This window comes from Oryza glaberrima, chromosome 11, assembly GCF_000147395.1.
Source record: "Oryza glaberrima chromosome 11, OglaRS2, whole genome shotgun sequence".
In the NCBI taxonomy this organism is placed as follows: domain Eukaryota; kingdom Viridiplantae; phylum Streptophyta; class Magnoliopsida; order Poales; family Poaceae; genus Oryza; species Oryza glaberrima.
Window position 1 is genome coordinate 5,870,969 of NC_068336.1, and position 22,704 is coordinate 5,893,672.

Genomic DNA, 22,704 nt, shown 5'->3' on the forward strand with positions numbered 1-22,704 from the left:
ACTCTGTGCTGAAAAAGGACGGTACTACTATCAGGGACGGGTATAGAGGAGATCATGATTTTAGAAATACCTCACGGTTTAAGCCTTAAATTGAAAAAATATATCTTATTAAATTTTCCATCGATAAGATATTAGTGTAAAGTTTGAATACTCACTATCAAAAGTTATGTGCCCGCCTCTGATACTACAAAGAAATTAAGAAAGGGCATATCACAAATGGTTGGATCGGTGCTACTAGTAGCTAGTGGAAGTTGACCGTCGACGTTGAGCAAAGCGTGTGGGCTGCAGGACTTGGATTGGACGGTCCAAGAAGACGGCCGGCCTAACATAACAGCGGCTGCAGCAGCAACCAACAAGCAGCTGCTCTCTATAGCAGTGTCCACATTCAAAATAGGAAAAAGTACACCGAAGGTCCCTCAACTTATCGTCGAGATACAAAATCGTCCCCCAACCACAAAACCAGATATGTGGCATCCCTCAACTTACAAAACCGTTCACTCTAGGTCCATCAGTGGTTTTGACACCGGTTTTATCCGATGTGGCGGCTGAGTCAACGCGGGACCTACGTGGGCCCCACATGTCAGACTGTCCACGTCAGCTTTCACTTTCCCTCTTCTCTCCCTTCCTCGTCTCTCTCTCTCTCTTCTCTCTTGGCATGGCGTGCGACGGGTGGGAAGGAGATCGGTGGGAGAGGAGGTCTGACGGCAGCGGCAACCGCAGGTCCATCGCGCGGGAGCGCCGCTGGCCGCATCCCGGCCGTGCTGCTCGTCATCGCCGGCCGAGTCCCGGCACCCTCGCCGGCCGAGCCCGGCCACGCCGCTCGCCCTCTCCGGCGCCGGCCCATAGGAGGGGGTCGCCCACCAGAAGCGAGAAGCTTGGAAGAGAAATGGGGAAGGGCAAGATGAATCCCTCGTTATCGCCGCCAGCCGCGGTGGGTGGTGGCGATGGCGGTGCTCGGGGCGGAGGGGAAGGAGGTGCTCGCGTCGAAGGGCGGCAGCTGACGACGAGCACACAGGTCGAGGGCCAGAGCCTCCAAGCACGGCTGCGGTGGCGCCATCGCCATGGCTGCATATACCCGCAGCGGGTCGTCGGAGCTGTGGACCGCAGTTAGGAGGGTGAAGGCGAGGACGGCCGTCACCAGCCGCAGCACGCAGTGGAGTAGCTACAGCCGCTCCTTCTCCCCGCCGCCTCGCCAACCCCACTGTCACGCCCAGAAATTCCCGAATAGAATTCCAAGCAGAATGTGCATTAAAATCCCCGTCCAGGACCGGCCGGGGTACACAAACGACAATGTTGACATTCAGATCCACGTCTTACAAACATCATAAAAGTCTTACATAAATGCAGCAGAAAAAGGAAAGATAACTGGAGCTAAGCCTTGACTTGATCTGCAGCGGGAACACCACTTCACAGGCATCCTCGACGGCACGGACGAAGCCTACTCCTCAGAGAAACCACCATCGGACACATACTCATACTCTGGTGTTGGGGAAAATAGAGCAAGACTGAGTACTACCCACTGTACTCAGCAAGTCATACCGGAATAGGGGTATGATGCAGGGATTTATCAAAGGAGAGCTAGAGTGGTTCATTTGCATAAAGCGAGCATTTATAAACAGAAGTTTAAAGAAGAAAACAGTTGTGATAATTAATCAATATTATTCATCCACTGTCCAACGCTATACCACGTTGTGACAGGCCCAACCATCCACCTATACTATCCAATTTCATTAGACTAAACTAGGGTGAGACTAATCACGGTGAATCTGGTTGACCGCCCATAACCGCGGGCACGGCTATTCGAATAGTTTTACTCTGATCAGAGGTGTACAACTGTACCCACAAGACACAGCCCCACGACACGTTTCCGTGCGCCGACATGCCACCACGACATACCGGAAAGAGGCCGTGACAGGACCCTTCGCATAACCCCCTCTAACCAAGCATACCACACCTCAGGTTTCACCCCCACTCCTCGCAAGACAGCGGGCAGTCCCCTCTCGTGCCTAGGTGAATCCGGAAGCGACAGAGGCCGTCACAGGGCCCGCCCCACTCCATCACGCCCACCCTTGCCTGGATGCGTCAGCTAGAGGAAAGCTACACTACAAACCCAGCCGTTGCCCACGCTGGCTTGTGATAAGTACGATAAGTTCTTCCAGGGCATCCCGCGAACCGGTCCTTAGCTACCATGGGTGCGACCAGCAAAACCATGCACCCACAGCCCACCATGTGATTCATTTTAATTAACCAACACCAAAGCGGTGGCACTAATCCAACAATACCATTAGAACCAACAGTCTAAACATTAATAGGATTTTCCCCATTGTGTACTAGTTGAACTAAGCATGGCTAAGCAATCCCTAGTCCAATCTCTAGTCATGTTATAACCCAAGCTAACAAAGGAACATGGTACAACAATAGCATGGCTATGACAATAGGTAAACATCCCGTAGTAACATTATAAAACGATGCAGTATTTGAAGAAAAACAATAGAGCATTTGCAATATAGGATCAACATGTTCAAGTGACAAGCATGACTTGCCTTGCTCTGCTGCTGGAGGAACCTCGGCGACTATTTCGAAATACAACGAAGCGTCGGAAGAACCGGAATCTAAGCGACACACAAAGCAAACAATACAAACAGGCTATAAGACTATTGAAACAGAGAACAAAACCATTTTTAATGGATTCTACACATTTTTCTTGATTTACTGAGACTTGAATGGGCTTAAACGGAGCACGGATGAATTAGTTATGAATTTTAGAAGATTCACTGTATTTATTACTATAACAAAAGTCCTTAAATCATTATTGCGCAATAAATCCCAGGGCTGACATCATCAAGGGGGGAGCGGTGCCGACAGGCGGGGCCCGTATGTCAGTGGCGCACGGGCCCGGTCTACCGTGGACCGGGACCACGCGGGTGGTCCACCGCCGGTCCACGGGATCGACGGCCCGGATCGTCCCGGGGCCGATCGGATGGTGCGGTGGCGGGCTGGCTCGGCTCGGCTCGGCACAAAGCCGGCTGGCCGGCCATGGCAAGGGCGGCAGCGCGCGCGCGTGTTGCCGGCGACGGCAACCGGCGGCGGGAGGCGGCGGCGCAAAGGCGGCGGCGCACGACCGGGGCGGCGGCTCGACCCGGCGCGGCTAGGAGGGAGAGGGAGGGGAATAGAGGAGGAGGGATGCCTCACCGAGAGTGGCCGGCGCGGAGGAGAACGACGGTGAACGGCGATGGCGAGCCACGGGAGGACAACGGCGGCGGGCGGACGAGCTCCGGGAGGCCCTAAGAGAGGAAAAGAGAGAGATTAGGGGGAGAGAGATGGACCACGGCGATCGGAAACCATGGCCGAAGGCGGCGGACATGGCGGCTCTCACCGTCGCACGGCGGGAATGATGCTCCGGCGGCAAACCTCGACGGAGGAGGGGTGGACGGGGTGGATCTCGGCCACTCGAACCCAACGGCGGCGATGGCGCGGTGCGGCGGCGAGCCTAGCGGCGGCTAGAGGCGGCCGGAGTGGCGGGAAAGGCGGCGGCGGGTGGATGCACGGTGCAGGAGCGATGGAGAGCTCGGGAGAGTTCGGCGAAATGGGGAAAAAGAGAGAGGGGGTGGCGGCGGAGCTTAAATAGGGAGAGAGGGGGCCGGACGTGGCCGGGAAAGGCGGGAATCGCCGGCCGACGTGGGTGAGTGGGAGAGGAGAGAGAGGCGGGATTCGAAAATCGAATCCCGGCCGTCTCGGGAGCGCGGGCGAGCAGGAGAGACGGGGAAGTGGGCGCGGGAGACGCGGCGCACGACCGGGGCGGCCGACGTGGCCTGGAGGGGGCAGGACGTGGGCGCGGCGGCAGTTTCGGCGGTGGTGGCGACGTGGGGACGGGCGGCCGGAGGAAGGGGACGACCCCGACAGGTGGGGCCCACCTGTCGGCGTCCCGGGGAGAGAGGGGAGGCGGGCGGCCGGCCCGCGCGGCTTAGCTGGGCCTCGGCCTTCGGCCGGCCCAGCGGGAGGAGGGGGAGAAAAAGGAGGAATGGGCCGGCGGCCCATTCAAAGGAAAAAAAAGAAAAGAAAAGAAAGAAAAAGGAAAAAGAAGGAAAAAGGATTTTTCCTGGGATTAAAATTGCATGTGCTCAATTTTAATTGGTTAAAATTATTTCAAGAGCTCTGTAAATTCCACTAAAAATCTTGTTAGCGTATTTCGGCATGTAAAACTGAAGAAAAATTCCACATGCCAATTCCGATTATTATTTGTATTAATTTATTAAGGTTTACTCTTGCTTGACACAGGTATTTTCTTGAGACCATTTAAAACTCCAATTTAGGCTTGGGAAAGAACTTTGGGGTGTGACACCCACCCCCTGCCCCCAGCCTTCCTCCTGCCGCCAGTCGACGCGAGGGAGCCGTAGCTCCCGCACCACATCCCCAGCGTCGCCGCCGACCCACTCATCGCCACCGCCGCCCTTCTCTCATCCCAATCACCGGATCACGACGCCGCAGGCCCGTAGCCGCAATCCCCCAACACGCGAGATCTTGAGAGCTGTGGCTAGCAACCAGATCAGACGGGGTGGGAGGCGCCGCCCACGCACCTACTCACTGCTCGTCGTCGTTGTCGTCTGCTCGCTTCTTCCTCGTGCCTGACTAGTTGCCTGGCGCTCACGTGGAGTGTAGTGTGCCGGCAGTTGGCGGGGGAGCTTGCGCGCCGCTCGTCCCCCACCGCCCACGCACCGCCCCTCCCCCGCCGCCCGCCCGCAGCTCCTTCCCCCACCGCCGCCGTGTCGCCCATAGCTGCCGTCACCGTAGAGAATGGAGAGAGATATGTGGAAGAGAGAAAAGAGAGGAAAAGAGACAGGATGCTGATGTGGCCACGCTGACATGTGGGGCCGATGTGGGTCCCATGTTGACTCAGCCACCACGTCGGACAAAACCAGAGTCAAAACCACTGAAGGACCTCAAGTGAACGGTTTTGTTAGTTGAGGGACGCCCACTATCTGGTTTTGTGGTTGGGAAACGATTCTGTAACTCGATGACAAGTTGAGGGACCTTCGGTGTACTTTTTCCTTCAAAATATAACCGCTGCTGTAGGATTTTAGGCTACAGCTAGGGGTGGAAACGAGCCGAGCCGAGCCGATTTTAGGCTACAGCTAGGGGTGGAAACGAGCCGAGCCTCGGCTCGGCTCGGCTTGCAGTGACTCGCAACAAACTAGGCTTGGCTTGGCTCGGCTTGGTTAGGGAAACAAGCTAAAACTTGAGCTTGGCTTGGCTCGTTTCTAGGCTCGAGCCAGCTCGAGCTGGCTTGCAAGCCTTCCTGTTGAAACACATCTTCATATATATTTTGTAATTATTAAAAAAAGTAAGAACAAATCATCAACATGTAAAATTTAAATAAGTATATATATTCAATTCTTCAAAATATTAATGATAAATTTCAAGTTGACAAATAATAACGTCATATAAAGTAAAATAATCGATGTAAGCACACAATTGCCTAGGCTCGCGAGCTAGCTCGGCTCGGCTCATTTTAGCAACGAGTTGAAAAGGAGACTTGGGTTTGGCTCATTTGGCTTATGAGCCGAGCCAAGCCAACCAAGCTTGAGCCAAGCCCGAGCTGAGCTCACGAGCCCGAGCTTTTTTTCCACCCCTAGCTGCAGCCGATTGGCTGGGCTGGACAGCTGCAGCCCAAAACGCCGCAGACAGCTAAACCGATCAGCCCTTGTATTAATTGGATGGGTTGGGCCTATTACTTACTCCCTCCGTCTTATTTTAAGGGCAGCCATGAGTTTCCGTGTCTAAGTTTGATCGTTCGTTTTATTTGAAATTTTTTAGTATTTTTGTTGTTATTAGATGATAAAACATGAATAATACTTTATCTGTGACTTATGTTATTTAATTTTTTTAAAAAATTAAATAAGACGAACAATTAAAATTGAATACGGAAACTCATAGCTATGTTTAAAATGAGACGGAGGGAGTAGTTGGAAGTATCTGTTGACTTCCTATTTACCTCACGGGATAACTTCTTTCACTGATTGAAGGGCTTGTAATGGCTTACTACAAGAGACACAAAGGTAAGCTCAAGAAAACGGTCACCAGCAGCTGCAACTAATAGTATGGCTACTTGTCGAATAAAAAAGGGATAAGTCCATTTAACACCCCTCAACTATTATACTTGTCTAAAATACACCCTTAACTTTAAAACCAGGTATTAGACACCCCTCAACTCTTAAAACCATGCAATTTATACCCCTTATCCAAACTGCTCTGGTTTTTGCTTAGGAAGCAATCCAGTCAACATAGGACCCACCTGTCATTTTCCCTTTTTCCTTCTCTCTCTTGGAGCACAACGAACTACGCGTCTACGCCTCAGTCTCCGGCAGCTTGGCGCAGGCAAGGTCGAGGTTGAGCGGCACATTACCGAGCCCTTCCTTTGGCATCTCGGCACAGGTGAGCTCGAGCTTGAGATCCGTGCCGAGTGTTCCTCATTGGCCTCTGCCGCGCATGTGGAGCACCACCTCTGTCGGCATGTGCCAAACTCTGTCTCGTGGCTGTCCTTGCCTGGAGCTCGAGCTCTGAGCTACAGCTGCGTGTCCTCTTCCCTTGCCGCATTCAGGTAGGAATGCATGAGACAGATGATCTGCTTCTTCGACTCGATTGCTCACCAAAACAATGGAAGTGAGTCGCTTACCAGTCCATCAATGCCTGCACAAAGGGAAAAATCGATTCTGAACCAATTGATCCATTCTACTAGCTCGCAGAAAGAAAAAACAACTTTGTCCAATGGAGGAAAGATTGATCCATGGTAGCAGCAAGGAAAAAATTCGACCGTCGCCGTTGTCTCCTCGAGTTCCATCGCATGCTCAACATGGGGCAGGTCAGGTAAGCTCGAACTCCGCCTCGACGGACACGCGGACCTCCACTACCATCCGCTCGTCTTCCACTGCAGCCCAGCTCCCATTCTTTCAACCTCTCCCACGCCATTGATGCCTCTAGCCCCTAGATCTAGACCGCGTCGAGCTCGCCGCCAACCCCGTGGCATCCTACTGTACCAATACTGCCCTACAAACCATTTAGGGATGAAAAATGAACGGTATTGAAAGTTTAAGGGTGTTAAATATACGGTTTTGAAGTTTGAGGGTGTATTTTATACAAAGCGAAGAGTTGAGGGGGGGTAAAATGGACTTATCCCAATAAAAAAAGTTAAGAAAGTGGAATGTCCGAATACCATTCGTAACCCAAATCAAAGAACTCGACCCCAGGTTCATTTTCCCATGCCTTTTCCTTAAATATTATGATTTTGAGGAAGAAATTTTGCTGTAATCTGTGATCATTTTTATATTTGACTATCATACGGATGTATATCAGAATCTCTGCTACTAAAAAAAACTGCAATGGTGGTGGTGAGTCCTGAACAATCCAATGGTTGAATATTTTTCTCGGATCCTCGTCATCACCGCAGCAGTCAATGCCCCTCCCAGAGCCAGGGGCGGTGGAAACCCTAGCTCCCAAAGTTGACGTCGTTGTCGCAGGCGCCACCGTTGTCACCGCAGCTCCCCGCATCGGATCTATCGTCGTCGAGGTCGTCCACATCATTGAGGTCCCAATGCCTGATCCACCGCCGTTGAGCTCCCCATCGGATCCAGCGGGCCCCTTAAGGAGGCGCTTGCAAAAATCAGATTCTTACATATGGCTCCTTATGAGGCCCACTTGCGAAAATAGCTTTATTTTTACGTATGGTCTCATAAGATGACCACATTTTAGTAAGCGTGCCTTGACCCACCCCGGGTAACTGATTATTGCATGTGGACAACCATTACAGCTGGATTTTTCACATTTTGGTCCTTTTGAAAAACTTATTTCACAAATAGACCCCTAGAAAAACTTATCCCAAAAATGGTCCCCTGCCGACGTGGCGGGGCGATGCTGAGGTGGCTAGGGGGAGTGCGCCAGAGTGGCTGGCCCCCTCCCCCGAAATTTTTTATTTTTGTTTTATTTGTTTGATATTTTTTTCACGCTTAGGGACACACAAGAACCAACCATAGAAAAATTGAACTCAAATAGACGTAATATATGACCTGTAAAATTTTTCCTCTCCTCTCCTCTCCTCTCTCTCCGAACTAGTGCAGAGGAGAGAGATGTGCAACTTTTTTATTTTTATTTTATTTTTTGATATTTTTTTCACACTTAGGAACTCACAGGAACCAACCATATAAAAAATAAACTCAAACGGACGAAATATGTGGCATGTGGAATTTTCCAAAGCTCTACCGAAAAACTTCTCTCCTCGAAAACACAATCTTGCAAGCGGAATTTGGAGGTTTTAATATTGCCGAACCCGGCAAAGCGGGGAAAATCGGATGTAACTTTTTCTGTAGATGTCCGTGTATATATTATTTGACTGATTCCGAGTCCGTATGAGAAAGTTACGCCTATTTTAATAGATGACATATTTTGTCCATTTCGGTAGAGTTTTGTAAAATTCTACAAGTCACATATTTTGTTTGAACCTGTAGTGGGCCTCGTCCACAAAAATCAATTCTGTTGATAGATACAGAAACAATGCTCTACTGAAGTACAATTTTTACATACACATATGAGCTAACTAACAGGAGGGCCAATGGACGCGCTGTTGATAGATACATTATTTTTCCGTTGCAACGCACGGGCACCCAGAAATACACCATATCTCTGTAAAAAAGAAGTTCTAAAACAAATAAAATAAAACCGTAGAGAGGAACCTGATGATATATAAAATCAAGGAAACTAGTACTACCTTGATACTAGATGAAGAACACCGGCAGTGCGTCGAGCAGATCATCGGTGATCTCCTCATCCTCCTCCTTGTCCATGACCCACTCCAACGCCATGGCTTTGTGCAAGTCTTCCAGATCACGGGGGATGTAGGTGGCAGTGAGCACCTCCTCTGACTTGGTCTCTCTGTCGCTACTCGCATCTGCGCCACCGATCTCCTCTTTCATTCTAGGGTTTCGTGGATGGGGATGAAGGACGGTGAGGGGGTTAGGGAAAGAGAGTTTTCGAAATCTTGACGCGGGAGAGTGGGTGGGAGATGCCGAGCAAAAGCAAGGGACGCTCTCTCTCTCTCTATATATATATATATCTCTCTCTGGGCCGGGACGGTACGGCTCACTGGAGTGGCGAGACACACAAGGCCCAATAAGCGCCAGGTTTTTTCTTTCTCTCTCTCCCGATCGACTATGGAAATCAAAGCACCGTTTGTTTCATTTTTCCATGCGCAATCACATCAATGCTTATTTTGCTTTAGGGTATGTACAAATGATATGGACTTTTAGTTAATGCTCATGTAGAGAATATCATTCTACAATAGTTGAGACAACAAAACCTTTTATAACCATTAATGCACCAATATAATCTTTTATTACTCTTCTCCTTTTCTCCACCCTAACAATGTTTCATTTAATATATGCTAAGAGTCAATTGGAAGCCATGATTATACATAGCAATGATATTTCTCTTTGTTTTCTTCTCTCTTCTATGTTACCAAATTTATTTGCATGGCAACGGAGAGTGATTGTCAATAAACATCATTGTACATACCGATGATGGAAATTATCCTTCATCACCAATCTGATGGAAAATATATATCTCTCTATATATCTACTTAAAAATGGAGTCATCATCCTTCCGTCATATCCTTCCACCGCGCGCATGCACGCGTGTGTATATACATAGCCATTAGATCTAATGTTTTATTCACAACCACACTTATATGGACCTGGCCCGTTACAACGTAGGGGCATGTTGATAGTATACTATGCGGAGTCGTCTTCCTCCTTCCCCAACATCGTACTTTTGCAAATAAAAAACTTGCTAAAAAACATCGCATCTTAAAAAAAAAGTATTTTCTCTACTCCTTTAAAAACGGAGTCGTTGTCCTCCTTCCCAACCATCTTAGTTTCCCAAATAAAAAACCATCTCAAAAAACCACCTCATCCAAAAACTACAACTTCAAAAATAGAGTTGTCTTCTTCCTTCCCCACAATCGTACTTCCCTGAATAAAAAACCATCTCAAAGAAACCACCTCATAAAGAAAATGACAATGTTTTCTATACTATTAAAAAGTGGAGTCGTTTTCATCCTTCCCAATCATCGTAGTTCCCCAAATAAAAAAACCATCTAAAAAAACCACCTCATCCAAAAAAGCAACCATATTTGCACACGAAAATCAACAAAAAAAACTAGATTAAAAAAACAAAACCCTATAATTCCAATCTTTCTTTCATCCCTTCTCCCACCGCCCGCGTAGCACATCCGTCCTCTCCTTCTCGTATTGTGTGCACAACCAATGCATGAATAGACCACGTGCCTTGTCTTTTCATTTGATATTTTCATTTGGTATCGACAATTTGGTTTTCTGAATTGGTATCAGATTTGAGTTTTTTTAACTGGTATCAAGATTTAATTTGATAATTTTTTCATTAGCATAAAGAATATAAAGTTGTGTGTGTTGGTTTCCAATTGGTATATCATGTTACACACAACACACCTCACGAATGCAAAGAGATAGGAGGAGCTCTGACATTTCTCATAAATACGTGCATATGAGTTTCACTTCACATGTCTGTAATCACATTTAGGAGCTCAAACTAACCTTTTTGGATTCAAAGTCAATTATTATCAATTTGTTTGTAAACTTTAATCGTGTTGTCATCAACAAACACCGTAAAAATGATGGAAATTGGAAGTTTCTAGGCCCCATATTGGATTTTGGCTAATTGATGACAACATTCCATCAAGATTCTACTTATGCTGGTAATCTGAATTCACCCATAGACATATCCCTTTAACTGAGAGAACAGCATATTTGAATACCAGATAACTCCGTGGTGTCTACCTAGCTTTATCCGCACAATACCCACAATTTATATGGAGTTGGGATAACAAGAATCAACATAAGCCCAAACTTTTCGCTGCCATGGCTGGCAAGAAATTAAAGTCAGTTGGTCCTCGGCTTTTATGGGCCCATGCTGAATTGAAGTTGTACCGACTAAGATACCAAGGGCATTAAAGATGGGCCTTTGGCTCCATTGGTGGTGTGGCCTACTCTAATACTCTCAACTGAAATTAATGTATGTCTCGACGCGATCCATAAGATACAGTAGGTCCAATACACAAAAAGGACCATAGAGAACAAATATGCCTTGTACAATCTAAAGGAAATTTACAGTTAACTGCTAGAGCGAGCGGGTTGTGTGGTCCAATTGTGAGATTTCAATATCCGGTTAGTTTTACGACAAAATTCCGCATAAGAATTAGAATTTACGTGATCTTGTATTGGCTAGATCTGATTATATAAGTTTTGAAACTATAAACTCTGTTTTATTTTTGCTCGACCGAAATATTTTCAGAATATGCTGGGACTGTTAATTCATTCAAAAAAGAAAAAAAAAGCACTGGAATGCAAAAGGAATGAGAAAAAACAAAGTTTGTTTTCTTAATACAGGTAATATCCACTACATCAGATTACAAAACTTTGGTTATCCAAGTCTTCTCTCCACGTTGCTCATTTAGTCTTATGAATGAGTTAATTAAGCGCAGTACCATTATCTGTCTCCAATCCAGTTTGCCTAGCTTGACACCAACACTACAACAGTTTGAATATCCTTATCTGTTGCTGGGACCAGGCTTTTCATGACGAATTTCAGTAATCACTAATCCAGCATCATGTCCAATCACAACTCTGCAACAGTAAGATCGTTTCAAAAAGAACTCTGAATTAAATAAAGAATGCAGAGCACATCCTTAATGCATAGTGCATCATACATCTTTGTAGTCACAGAAGAAGACAAAAACATGCCAGCTACAAATGTTAAAAAGAGTTCATATGGTAAGGTGTGATGACAGTTTTACACAAATAGACAATTGCAGCAAAGGCAGATCTTCTACTTTAAAACTCAAGAACTGAGTTAACAAATTTGAGGAAAAGATAAATTTTAATTTCTATCAAAATTGATGTTTTCAGTCAAGTTTATTTTGATTTACACAATTAAACTTGCAGAAGTATTATCAGGGAAGCAGTAATATTCCCAACAATCTAACATCAAGATGAATACCCTTTTAATTACTCACCGTTTTGAGCCCTTCAAACAAACTATAGCAGTAACTTGTCCGAGCTCAAAGTCCAGTACACCCTCAAGCCTAGAAGATTATGAAAAACAATGTCATCTCTGAAACTTTCGGACAGAAAAAACATGGCAAGATTACATCTAAATCCTAGAAGTTATGTGTTGGGAGCAGTAGATGTACTTACTTAAAGGTTATGGAGTTCCACAGACGAACTGTCTCATCATTTGAACCTGTAAGTAGTATTGGAAGATCTGGATGGGAACAAACACAGGTAATACAATCCGTATGTCCTTCAAGTGTTTGAACACAAGTCCTTCTCTGGCAATCCCAGATCTGACATAACAAGATGAATTGCATTGCAATGATATTTCCAAAAAAATGATCAACTCCTATGAAAATATTCTTCTTTAGTGAAGATGCCTTACCTTGGCTGTTTTGTCCCAGGAACCAGTTATCATGTACAGTTGATTGCCTCGAGTAAAGTAATCCAAGCAACTCACTATATATCCGTGCCCAGACAATGTGAATTCATGACGGGAAGAACGGATATTCCAAACCTGTATTTTTTTTTCATTAGCAAAAGTATACATATGTTCGTGTTAATAACCTACACTCTAAAATTGTGCTTATCAAATTGACTGGAGCTAAACCAAAATAAGAAATAAAAATTCATTGTACCTGTGCATCCTTCAAGCTCGCAATAGCAAATTTATGTGTATCTTTTGGGTTAAATTTTATTTGATATGCTAGGCCATGGAGGTCAAATGTCTTAATGCACTCCCAGCCCTTGTTCCAGTCCCACAGCTTGATCTGGTCTTGTGAGCCTACTGACAGTAGGTAAGGCTCAGTTGGATGGACATCCAAAGTTGTGATGTTCCATACATGTGCTTTGAATCTCTTCACTTGCTTTACTGGGGACTCATATGTGTAAACTCTTATGAAACCATCATGATGTCCAACCACAAACCATTGCTTTCGTGCGATAAACTTGGCCGCGGTAACTGTAGAGATGGAGTTTGTAAATAAGTTAGCATTGTTGTGATTTGTGACACTAGGTTAAAGACTATGCATGATTAGTAGCAAGTCATGAAGCATGCCTAGTGGTCCATATGAGCCTTGAATCAGGTTCACTGTTTCCTGTGGACAAATATATGGGAAAAAAATCTTAGTTCTTGAACATACAAAAGCATATTTCAACTTGCTAAAATTTTAAGCATGAGGTAACTTATGATGAATTCTATTTACAGTGTGTAGTATATACTCCCTCCGTTTCATATTAGTTGTTTCACTTTTTTCTTAGTCAAACTTCTTTAAGTTTGATCAAATTTATAGAAAAATATAGTAGTATTTTCAATACAAAACAAACATTGTATCAAAATATATTCAATGTTAAATTTAATGAAACTAATTTGGTGTTGTGGATGTTGCTATTTTTTTCTATAAACATGATCAAACCTTAAAAACTTTGATTAAGAAAAAAGTCAAATGACTTATAGTATGAAACGGAGAAAGTATATTTTTAAATAACAAAAGATGTTTCTTTTTTACATCCCTGGCTTCTTTATCAGAAATATAACCAAATATCAGTCCCTCGAGAAAACATGTATCTAAATATTTGAATAAAAAAACAAGTTATTGAGAAACCTAGGACCTCACACTCCATACATAGCCACCTTACTATCCCATGTACTATGAATCACCTCGTTTTGCTTACAATATTTCTATTAGTATGGTTATTCAGTTTTGTCAAGTTACCTCTATGTGAGTTGACATATTATGCAACTAGATATTAGTGAATAACTATATTAAAGGAAATATTGACCTCATAACATTAAAGGAAATATTGTAGGAATCCCAAATAACTTTGGTTGACCTCAATCAGAATTAAAATGATTTTTCTAAGAATTTGTAAAGATCAAGCATTTTCAAAGAATAAGTAAACAAATAATAAAAAAAGGATATGGAGGCTTGTTACAAATGTTTGAGCCCTTAAAAGACCTCAAATGAAAATAAAAACATTAAAGTACATAGCTATCTCACCGAGAGTCATAATTTTCATATAAAGTTTGTTCTAATCCAACTTCATATGAAAAAGTTGTGATTTTTTTTTTTGGAATAGGGTCGTTTCCACTTTTTACATGTGATTAAATAAATAGATTTGAGACATTGTAACAAGTGTTTGAGCCCCTAAACGATATGGAATGAAAAAACATTCAACTATATCGTTTATAGATAAACTTTTCATAAAAAGAATGTTGTTGTCATCCGACTTCATATAAAAAGTTATGATTTTTTTTCGTTGGGATAGGGTTGTTTCCATTTTTATATGCGGTTAATAAATAAGTATGAGACCTTATATTGTAATGAATCTTTGAGTCCCTATATGATCTCGAATGAAAAAAAAATCAACTACAATGTAGATTTCGTATAGAGCTATAATTTTCATATAAAGTTTGTCTGACTTAATATGAAATAACGAGGATGGCACCCACAAAAGTAGTTTTTTAGTAGTGAATGAAATGAGGTCTTTTTTCTGATCCTTAAGGATATTCTGTGAGATACCACACCAGCCATTTTGTTTTAACATGTACTACTTGGTATTTTCCTAGTATAGCGGTAGCACAAATTAACACTAAAGTAGCATATGCAGCTTACCGAGACTAAACTTATACCTGCGTATTACAGTTCAAGATGTCAACTGAGCCAAACATATTGCTCGTCAAGATCCTGTGTACATAAGAAGAACTTTACTTATAGCAGATGTTTTACAGCTGCTTCAAGAAGGAAATATAGTAGTGTTCAAAGATAGTAAAAGAGAAACAGGTCTAACCTGATTTTGTGTACCCTAACTATTATTGTAGCATAAGCGCATAACCGAGTAAAAGAACTTTCATAAGGAATATAATGAGAAACATAACCATTGTTTAAGTCATTTGTCCTCTACTTCACTTTTTCAAATAAAAAAAACATAACAATTGTTAAATGAAAATTTACACATCAGTATATTTCCCCATAATTTTTATTTTTGTTTTTAGCTCTAAAATAATAAGGGATCATGCCAGTTGTCAAGTGTATTTACCATCAAAGTAGTGAACTAATACACAAACATTTTTTCCTTTTCTTTTGGATATACACACAAATCTTGGTTTCGTTTGTTATTATGGAGAAAGACTAGAACATATGCAGTTTATCTCCTCTCAGACCCCAAAAAAGAAAGACTATTCACATACCATGGCTCTGATGGATGCACATCTCTTGGAAAATCAGGATGTTCCATTGGGATGATCTGATCAAATGAAACAACAACTGAAGTTAACGAAATAATAAAATGAATGGTTTTTCAAATATGATAAAAGTATGCAACCGGCATGGTTTCAGTGTAAAAAAACAGCTAAAATTAATTTCACCTGATCTTCCTCCTGGTCCTCCTCTTTCTCTTTGGAACATGATTCGTTATGGTGATCTTGGTTTTCTCTGGTCTCATTTAAGTTCAAATGGCTTGCCAATTTGCTCTCAAGGTTGATAGACTCGTTGTTGTATGAGGGTAGCTTCTCCAAGGCATGGTCTATCGGCAGCTAAATAAGGTCAAAATTAATGAAGTTAATATAAAGAGTAAATTTCATAAAACCCTACCTATTATGGTCCAAGTTTCACAAAACCAGATGAACTTTGGCACATGGCACATAACCTCAGGTGTTATGGTCTTAACGTTTCACAAAACCACATTACTAACCATTTTGACTTTGATCTACCACACTTTTGAATTCTACAATCACATCTCAAAATTATGAGCATTTTATCCATCATATAAATGTTACAACCGCCTTTACTATTTTGATGTAGCAATATATCAAAATGATAAACGGTATGGTTTTGTGAAACTTTAGGACCATAATTCCTGTGGTTATATGCCACGTGTCAAATTTTATGTGGTTTTGTGAAATTTAGACCATATTAGATAGAGTTTGATGAAATTTACTCTAATAGAAATGCTACAGTCGGTGAATAAATATGAGTTCAACATATATATGCATGTTTTCCTTTCAGAAAAAAAATGCAAATACATGTTTTTGCGATACCTAGCTATGAAATTGTGCACTCAGCATGATATGAAGCAGGTTTGATGGTAGAAAACTGGAACTGGTCATTACACGTTTGGTCCCCTAGATTGATTACTGTGATAAAAATGTAATTCCAAGATGCAGGGGAAATAGTGAAACAGAGGATGTTGATTTGTGGCAATCCCTAATAAACAAGGAATATACTATGAAAATGAGTGTAAACTCATCCCTTGATACATCATAATTTTTTTTGAGTAAATCATTATATTATCAAATAGATGATGAATACGATACTGCCGCATCGACGCAAGTAAAATTATTCCACTGTATTCGTTTATGAAGGACATTGCACTGTTACCTATTTATAAACAAAACACATGCTAGTAATGATTAATTACCTCACCAATTATATCTTCTTTCTCATTAATTTGATTGATGATTTCCAATATATTAGGCCTATTTTCCCTATCAATTTCCAGGCATTTCAGTGCTATCTCAGTGCATGTCTTTACTTGCTGGCAATATGCTTCCAGTAAGGGACCATTCCTTCTTGTCTGTAACCTGTTTTTCCATTTCCCTTGTACCTGTGAGATTAGAATATATATAAAGATGAAGAACTATTCAAACGAAATAGAATACTCCCTTCGTTTTGAAATGTTTGGCATTGGATAGTTCATTTTTAACTAACTAGCGTCACAAAAAAAACAGAGTTGTTTAGTTAGAAATAAACGTTGGTTCTGAACTCCTGATTACTTGATTGGTAAATTCTAGGGAAGGCATTTTCGTGCTTCTGAAGCGTCCTGTAGGTCCTGCAATTATATCTAGCATTACAGCGCCCAAGCTGAATATGTCTAACTTGTTTGATATTTCTTTCCTCTCTATGTATTCTCGTGGCATGTATGGGCTGCAAAGGGACAAATAATACAATGAATTTCATATAAATCACATTTCTTATTGTTAGAAAAAGATTCATTCAAATGAGTTATATATTCAGCTTACAGAGTCCCAACAAGATTTTTTGTGATCATTGTTTTTTCTTCAGTGATGAACCTAGACAAACCAAAATCTGCAATTTTTGGCACCATATTGTTGTCTAGCAAAATATTGGCAGGCTTTAGGTCCAAATGGTAAATAGGTGGGTTCATTTCCACATGGAGATGTTTTAAACCCTCGCATGTCCCTTTAATAATTTTGTACCGTATGGGCCAGTCAAGACCATCATCTTCATCTGCAAAGGTAAAGATATATCAACAGAATGCAAATGCATATGACTAATTTTCTTCCAAGCTGAAGATGTACTCCCTCCAGTTCCATAGTACATGTCGTTTTGGATAATAACATAGTCTTAGAAACACATTTTTTTTCTAAACCAAAGTTTTTAAGTTTGATCAAGTTTATAGAAAAAATATAGCAATATCTACAACATAAAACATACTATAAAATATATATTCAATGTTAGATTTAATGAAACTAATTTGATATTGTAAATGTTGTTATATTATTCTATAAACTTTATCAAACTCAGAAAATTTTGACTTAGTCAAAGTGACTTATAATATGGAACGGAGAAAGTACAATAAATATATGATTTCATTACAGTGTCTTTCAACATTAATTTATACATTTAGTTTCCAGGCTTCTAAAATAAACATTTTAAAATTCATTCATAGTCAAAGTTCAAATAATTTAAACTTAGCCTTATCCAAAACAACAAATATTATGGAATTGGGGGAGTACTAGGACTGAGAGCAATGTCTTACCAGAAAGATAGTTTTCAAGGCTCCCCCGAGGCATATACTCAAAGCAAAGTGCTCTATCTATGGTTGCAATCAAAGCTAGTCTTCCTTTAGCCAGTCCAGTTGTATATTTTATTTCATAGCAGTATCCAACTAACCGTATAATGTTTGTATGGTTGGCCATCATAAGGTTCCCAAACTCATTATTGAATTTATTATCGTCAAACCCTTCCGTGTGAAGAATCTTCACCGCAATTTTATCTCCATTTTTATGCTCTCCCTGTTAAGTATCTAGGGTCAGTACTCAAAACATCATAAAAGTGGTGCAGGGTTCTGTTTGCTTTGTCGTTAGACTTTTACTAGAAGTAAGTTTTATTTGCAACAATAAAAAGTGGTGCATGGTTGATTGCTCACCTCAGTGTTATATGTGCAAAACATGCAGTGCAGGCTTATTCTTATTTAGAAATTAGAACCCACTACATTGGTTTCTCCAATTATTACAATAAGTTGGTTTACATACCAAAGTTGACTTTAACTTACCTTATAAACTGTTCCATATCCACCTTTACCAAGCTTTCGCTCCTCAGAGAATCCATCTGTAATTTCTTTTAACAATTGGTATGGTACATTAGTTGGATTCATAGGTGAATTTGTAACTTGTCCGTGTTACCAATCTCTCTTCTGTATGATGAGAATAAATAGTAATAAGTTTTTTAGAATAAAGACTAATAATTAGACAAGTTTAGCATCCTTGAGAAGGTATCAGGAGGTGCCACATTTTATAGTATAAAACTTGATACCTACACCTATGAGGTATCTCAAAATAACAAAACTTTGGTACTTACAGATAGTTTGTCAAGTGCTATAAAATTTCCCTAATAATTTACTCGTTCTATAAGAAAGACTGGAGTTAATAGTAGCACATTAAATCTTAACTGAAATTTCTCAAATCCTGGATTAGGGTATAGACTAAATGTGAATGAAAATAATACAGAGAGAATTCAAAACAAGCCCTCAGATGTGCATCATTTGGAGAAAAATTGAATGAGTTTTTACCTAGTTTTGTTACCCCAACAACTTTCATCTGAACTCATAGCCAAGGCCGTGTGTGAAAATTCGAGTGAGTATACTAGTGGAGAAAATCTTAGGCTTTGTATTAAAAGGCAAAATGAAAGGGAAAAAAAACAGTCTCTACAGTGCTCTCTATGGGCCAACGGAAGGGTTGTATGTGAATGTGCCAATGGAGCAATGATGGACGTATCATACGAGGCTTGCAAATGTGAGATCGATTCGGTTGTGATGGACTCTGTTTTAGAAAGGAGAAAAATAACTAATGAACGATGATATGGGAAGTACTATCATACCCTCACAAATTAACGGTGTAGATCGTTTCTACTACTATAGTAGAGAGCACCGTATATAAAGACTCAAAAAGAAAAAGAAAAGACCAATAGATCAAGCTTGTCTATCCATCAATTGAGAATACCATCAGTAACCATGAGAATTAATGGCCAAGTTCATCGATCGTGAAGCATACGACTTAACTTAATTAGGCTCCTAAATCTAGATAAAAAAAACCCAAGCTAGGAGCAATTGAACAAATTGCATGCCTTTCACTGGAAGCAGTAACTAATCAATTGATGATTAATTAGCACTAACCTGGTCCACCTGGAGATATATTTGACGATCGCCTAGCTTCTCGAGAGGCTAGAGAGGAGGAGAGATCAGGCTCAATCTATCGCAGGAGACGAGAGGAGGATGAGATGATTATATAAACCGCACTCAGGCCGGCGCCGTAGACGACGAGGAGGAGCCAGCTGTAACGCAGATTTGCTGCAGGATTGCTTGACTGAGGGTGTGTTCAGTTCGCGAAAAGAAAAATTTTTAGGTGTCATATCGGACATCGGATGTTTGATTAGATGTTGAAAGGGATTTTAGACACAAATAAAAAAACTAATTTCATAAATCACTGAAAACCACTAGACGAATCTTTTGAGCCTAATTAAGCCATCATTAGTATATATGGGTTATGGTAGCATTTATGGCTAATCATGAACTAATTAGGCTCAGCCCAGAAGATTCTCCTCGCGATTTCCATGTAAAATGTGCAATTAGTTTTTATTTTTAGCTATATTCAATACTTCATGCATATGTTCAAAGATTCGATACGATGTTTTTAGGAAAAAAAATTTTGGAAAACTAAACCAGGCATGACTGACTGAAAGTACCTTGTGATCAAGTTGACACATTTATGGCACGTGTATACAGTGCAGTTAGCTTGTCTAAATATGCATATAGTCTCATCTTTTCACTTATACTTATTAGCCAAAATTTAAATTTTAAACCTTAAATTTGAAGTTGATTTTGGAGGGTTTTCATTGAAGTTTATTTTTTAACCTTTGTTTTTATATCATTAAGAACATGTATGTTTATTCGTAAATTATTTTTCGTTTATAAATATACCGTTTTGCTTACTAAGGGCCTGCTTGCTACGGAATAGTAGTACTGATCAAGAAAATCCGAAGTGCCGAAGGGGATACAGTAGGCATGTGTGACCAGATGGCTAGGTGCATTTATATATGATAACCATGTTCATTACGGTTGAAATCCTAGATTTATCCTGATATATATCCACCAATTTTAAGAAAAAACATATACTCCCCAGTTCTCTTTAATTTATTTATTATCACTTTTAACCATAAATTTTTAACCATCAATGTTTCAACTTTGGTTATTAATAACTTTTAGACGATAAATTTATTATTATTGAAAGTTTATGGTTGTATCTATACACCTTTTTTTTTCCAATGTACGTCCCTATGTTATAGAAAGCAAGTCGATATAGCATACGGGTAAAACAGCTCATATCCTTGAACTAAGGTACTAGTTGTTGAAACTGAAAAGTATACGTATGCACATTTGAAATATTAAACATAAATTAATAATAAAATAAATTACAGATTCCACCTGTAAACTGTGAGACGAATTTATTAAGCCTAATTAATCCGTCATTAACAAATGTTTAATGTAGCATCACATTGTTAAATCATGGCGTAATTAGGCTCAAAATATTCGTCTCGCAATTTACATACAAACTGTGCAATTGGTTTTTTTCCCACATTTAATACCCCATGCATACATTCAAACATTTAATGTGATGTTTTTGGCCAAATTTTTTTAGATCTAAATAAGCCTATACATTGTTTAGGATTATACACGCCGCATGCACTCTTGACCCTCTAAGGATCCATTATTTGGTGCCACCGACAATTCTAGCATGTGTATAGAAAATCACAATTCTCCACTGGACGGTCCAAGAAGACGGCTGACCAAACATATAGCATGGCGAGCAAGCATGCACACTGTATTAATTGGATGGATCTAACTTAGTTGGAAGCATCACAGTTGACTTCCAGCTTGTAAATATGATTCTCAGAAAAAAAAAATAGTTGTAATCTTTGATCACTTTTTGTATTTGAGCATCGTACATATGTACTACCTTCATTCTATTTTTGTCATCACCTAGACAAAGAGCTCAGGGACAAGGACAACTAAAAATTCATCATTCCGTAATTAATTCTCATCGGTTAAAGTAACATGTTGCTTCGTATCTCATGGGTTGCATCAAATTTTAAATATCTTAGGTAGTTGTACTAATACGAATTAAATTAGGGCAATTTTTTTCTACCCCACTTTAATGTCCAATATTGATTTTACCCTTACTTTTTAGGGTTTTCCTTTTTGCCCATACTTTTTTTAACCGAACAATATTTTTACCCCTGTTTTGAATAGAGAAGTTCACGGTATTAACTACATGGCAAAAAGATATTTATACCCTCTCCTATCCCTATTCATGAATTGTGTTTTTCTCTATTTTATGCATGGCTTTGAAAATTTATTTTTGTGAATATGTTTAAAATTAAATGACCTATATTGACTAAAATAACAATTTGGACAGATTCTAAATTTGATGGAATTTTGACAAAATTTCAGCAGCATTTTGACAGAAATTGAACAAACTTTGAAAAAATTTCAAGAACATTTTACACAATCTCGGCCACCTCCTCCAAGCCCCCTGCCCTCAACGCCGTCGCCTACCCCTCTCCTCGCCGCCGCCTAGCGCACGCCTCCTGCTCGCCAGCGGGAGGGGCTGCACCTGGTCACGGCCTGCTCGCCGACGGAAGGGGTTGCCACTGGTCGGCGCCCGCTTGCCGACTCCCGCTCACCGCCGCCTATCCCTCTCCTCGCCACCTAGCCCACGCAAAGCGCGCTCTGCTCGCCGATGGGAGGAGCTGCGCCTGGCCGCCACCTGCTCGCCGCTGCCGCCTAGCCGATGCCCACGTACTGCCGCCTACCCCTCTCCCCGCCGCCTAGCCCGCATACAGCGCTCCCTGCTCCCCGGCGGGAGAAGTTGCGCCTGGCCGCCACCTGCTCGCCGCCGCCGCCTAGCCGATGCCCGCGCGCTGCCGCCTACCCCTCTCCCCGCCGCCTAGCCCGTATACAGCGCTCCCTGCTCCCCGGCGGGAGGAGCTGCGCCTGGCCGCCACTTGCTCGCCGCCACCGCCTAGCCGATGCCCGCGCGCTGCGGCCTATCCTCTCCCCGCTGCCTAGCCTGTGTAGAGCACTCCCTGCTCACCGGTGGGAGGAGCTGCGCCTGGCCACCGCCCGCTCGCCACCGCCTAGCCGATGCCCGCGCGCTGCGGCCTACCCTCTCCCCGCTGCCTAGCCTGCGTAGAGCACTCCCTGCTCACCGGTGGGAGGAGCTGCGCCTGGCCACCGCCCGCTCGCCACCGCCTAGCCGATGCCCGCGCGCTGC

General features: G+C 42.2%; 1 protein-coding gene across 1 annotated transcript; it reads right to left on the reverse strand.

The window, feature by feature from the left end:
- Nucleotides 1–11,367: 11,367 nt before the first annotated feature.
- Nucleotides 11,368–19,627, reverse strand: LOC127754389 (serine/threonine-protein kinase-like protein At1g28390). The gene is made up of 15 exons (XM_052279898.1): nucleotides 19,548–19,627; nucleotides 18,429–18,569; nucleotides 17,913–18,168; nucleotides 17,152–17,380; nucleotides 16,906–17,056; nucleotides 16,551–16,736; nucleotides 15,499–15,666; nucleotides 15,322–15,377; nucleotides 14,764–14,818; nucleotides 13,189–13,228; nucleotides 12,770–13,092; nucleotides 12,517–12,648; nucleotides 12,276–12,424; nucleotides 12,095–12,163; nucleotides 11,368–11,705 (listed from the first exon to the last, which is right to left on the reverse strand). The coding sequence occupies exons 2-15, from the start codon at nucleotides 18,528–18,530 to the stop codon at nucleotides 11,630–11,632; spliced, it is 1,992 nt and encodes a 663-aa protein (XP_052135858.1). The 5' UTR covers nucleotides 18,531–18,569; nucleotides 19,548–19,627; the 3' UTR covers nucleotides 11,368–11,629.
- Nucleotides 19,628–22,704: the final 3,077 nt, after the last annotated feature.